At 40.8% G+C, this 3,556-nt stretch overlaps 1 protein-coding gene across 1 annotated transcript; it reads right to left on the bottom strand.

Moving 5' to 3' along the window:
- Nucleotides 1-616: 616 nt before the first annotated feature.
- LOC136973672 (uncharacterized) lies at nt 617-3,307 on the bottom strand. The gene has a single exon (XM_067268411.1). It carries the CDS (start codon nt 3,305-3,307, stop codon nt 617-619), a length of 2,691 nt encoding a protein of 896 aa, XP_067124512.1.
- Between the last annotated feature and the right edge of the window lie 249 nt (nt 3,308-3,556).

Below are 3,556 nucleotides of genomic sequence, written 5' to 3' on the forward strand. Positions count from 1 at the left end.
CCTAACGAATTCTTGTCTGACGAGGTTATCAAGTAAAAAGGCTGTGCAACCAACATGCAAACTTTTTCAGATAGCATAAATACGATGCTCATAACTCAAGTGGGTTATACTTAGTGATTGTATTAGGTAAGCGAAGAATTGGAAACGGTTTAATTATCGAGATGATATAAAATTGTGATAAATTGCTCATCACCGCGTTCTACCGCCGTAGTACTCTCCATTACGAAGCCCTGGTTTATCCTAGAAAAGGGGATGCGTTAATTCGCTGCTTGAAATCTGGAGCTCAGTCGACCTTCGTTAGATTCCTTCCCATTTGCAATGTTTTTATTTCCTCAGCAAAGGCCATTCCTTGTAACTTTGCCGATCAAATAAATTTTGGACTCTTGGAGTTCTTTCCTTGATAAAGGGCCAAATCGACGAGTTACGTGTTTTATGTTATGTAGAAACCGGAAAATATAACTAAGTATGCGAATTAATTTGAGTGTAATTATTACTAAGTTCAAACAGGGTATTGTGCAAGGTCAGAGCTTGACACCTGACACCAAATTAAAACATGCGATTGTTTTTTAAGCTCAGATAGATATTTTTTCATCGGAGAGAAGTGTCGATGGCATATTCATGCGCCTGTAGCACGTTGAAGCGGTTGGTGGCTAGTCTTGAAGAGTACTTGGCACTGTGTCGCACGTCCTACACCAGTAATTCCGCAATCGGGATCAGTAGATCTTGCGGATTTAAACCCCGGAGAAACTACATTCTGCAGGATTGGATGTGGTGGAAGCTTATATGTTTTCTCAGTAGCGGATCGAGGTCGTCGGCAGCCTTCAGTAATAGATTGGATCTTTTCCACACGATTCGCAATAAAGGTCTTCAGGCGATATGCGGAAGTGTTGATCCAAGCGATGGCAATAGTTGAATCTGTGTGTAGGATCACTTCAGCTATATCCATTTGCAGACATGAGCGTACTTTTTTGACAAGTTGAGACAGTACTAGACAAGCTGATAGCTCTAATCGAGGGATTGTCATAACCTTAAGAGGAGCGACACGAGATTTACTAGCAATAAGTCGTGTCTTGCCAGTTCCATCTTCCTTTATGCAATGCATGTAAACTACTGCTCCATGAGCTGACTCCGAGGCATCTGCATATCCTAGCAAGACAGCCCTTTGAAGTGGATCTGTTAAAATATATCTAGTGATCTTAAGATCGTCCAGGGCTTTCAAGGACGACACAAAGTTCACCCAATCATAGTTAAGGTTTTCTGGTAGAGTATCCTCCCAGTCGAGCTTAATGAGCCACAGCTTTTGTAGAAAGATCTTTGCTCGAGTTATAACTGGTCCCAGAAGACCCAAGGGGTCATAAAGTCTGGCGATGACACTCAATACTTCTCGTTTTGTATAAAGCAATTTTTCTGGAATCGATACCCTGAATATGAACTGATCTTCAACCGGCTTCCAAATAATGCCTAAGGTTTTTACTGTTGGTTCCGCACTTGAGGAAAAGCAATGTTCCTTATTTTCTGGTGAACTACTGTTCATCAATTTCATTGAATTAGAGTTCCATTTGTGTAGTGTCATTCCACATGTGCTCAACATGTTGCACAACTGAGATTGTAGTTCGAGGGCAGCATCGAAATCTTGCTCACCTGACACAATGTCATCCATGTAGACATCTCGTAATATGGTTTTAGAGGCCAGAGGATATCTTGCTGCTTCATCGTAAGCCAACTGCTTAAGGGTTCTCACTGCCAGAAAGGGAGCACTGGCGGTTCCATAAGTCACAGTTTTCAGTCTGTAGGTGACTGGCATCTCTTCTTCCTCGTTCTTCCAAACAATTCTTAAGAGATCTCGTTGCGAGGGCTCAATTAGAATTTGACGAAACATTTTCTGGATATCTGCTGTAAAAGCGTACTTGTATTTTCGAAATCTTGTCATGATCTCGAAAACATCTTCCTTTACTTCACCTTTCAAGAGATGATCATTTAGACTCAGCCCAGAAGTTGTGGGAGCAGATGCGTTGAAGACTACCCTTAACCTTGTAGTGGTTTTGTCTGGTCTAAACACACCGTGATGCGGAAGGTAGTAACATATATTGTATGCTGTCTGATCAGCGGGAGGTTCCTGCACCCTTTCCATGTGGCCCAAGTCCAAATACTCCTTCATGAAGTTCTGATATAACTCCTTTAATTGTTTGTCCCTTGATAGTCTCTTCCACAATTGATTCAATCTCTTCAATGCTAACTTCCTTGACTCTCCCAAGTTTTGTATTTCCTTGGTTGCCATCTGCACAATGTATCTCCCATCTTCATTACGTCTGTGAGTTCTTTGATAATGATCTTCGCAATACTCTTCTTCTTTACTCATCAAACTTGGAGCCTCTGTAAGAGTTTCTATTTGCCAGAACCTTTGTAAACATTTATCGATTGATTCAGACTCTGATATTAGTCCACAATATTTATCTTGATCATTAGAGTCTGTGGACCCAGTAGCGATGTATCCAAAAACTGTGTTGCGAAATGTTAGGTTATTGTTGCACGATAGACGAATTTGATCGTTCTTGACTATTTCAAAAAATGCTTCAGCTCCAATAAGCATGTCAATCTTGCCTGGTGTAGCAAATCTTGGATCAGCTAACTGACGGGGTATTTCTGTTTTGCTGACGTGTAGAGAGGAAACCGGAAGTAAATCCGTGATCCTTGGCACCACTAAGAACTCTAGCGTCTTAGAAAAGGATCCATTACCGTTTATTATTGTAGCAGGCAGCTTAAACTTGACCGAGGTTTTATTTCCGCTTATACTAGAGACTGTGAGGTCGATTCTTTCTTGCGGTGTGCCCAGACGACTTGCGAAATCTCTAGTTACGATATTTGACATACTGCCCGAGTCCAATACTGCGCGCGCTTGAATGCTGGCTCCGGTAGTATGATTTAAAACCCAAACCATGGCTGTCGAGAGAATTACTGTCTTATTTCCCTTGTCAATACATGATAGTGAGTGAGGTATACTCTCACGAAACTCTATTGCGTCGGGATTAAGATCCTGCTTGGTTGAAATCGGTTTGCTGTCGATCACTGGTGCATTTGAACCAATTATAGCTTGTTTCTCTTGGTGCAGTAATGTATTATGTCGCTTTCGGCATATCTTACAGCAGCTTTTGGAGTTACAATGTGATAACTTATGCCGATCACTTAAGCAATTGAAGCAGAGGTTGTTTTTGGCCACAACATCGTTTCTTTGGGAGACTTCCAACTGTAGAAAAGAATCACAATTGTAAACAGGATGATTCTGCTTACATAAAATGCAACGAGACATAGAATTGTTACATTTCACAAATAAGTTTCTCGGTTTAACTCTACTCTTGATTACACCTTGGCTTCACGAACGTGGCCTTATTAATATTTTCTAAAATCTGAGAACGCTTTTCCAAAAATGAAATCAAATTATCTAGCTTAGGAACGTCATTCGAACTAATACTGAACTCGTACTGTTTTAGTGTCTCCTTATCCAGTTTCTGAAGTACAATGTTTAGAATTAAGATATCAGAGAGCTCATTCCTTTCAT

The sequence above is a fragment of the Centruroides vittatus genome, unplaced genomic scaffold (assembly GCF_030686945.1).
Source record: "Centruroides vittatus isolate TY-2023 unplaced genomic scaffold, ASM3068694v2 contig_326, whole genome shotgun sequence".
In the NCBI taxonomy this organism is placed as follows: Eukaryota; Metazoa; Arthropoda; class Arachnida; order Scorpiones; family Buthidae; genus Centruroides; species Centruroides vittatus.

What these genes read in the sequence shown, in the direction of transcription:
- LOC136973672 (XM_067268411.1), bottom strand. Translation starts at nt 3,307, where the DNA reads ATGTCTCGTTGCATTTTATGTAAGCAGAATCATCCTGTTTACAATTGT.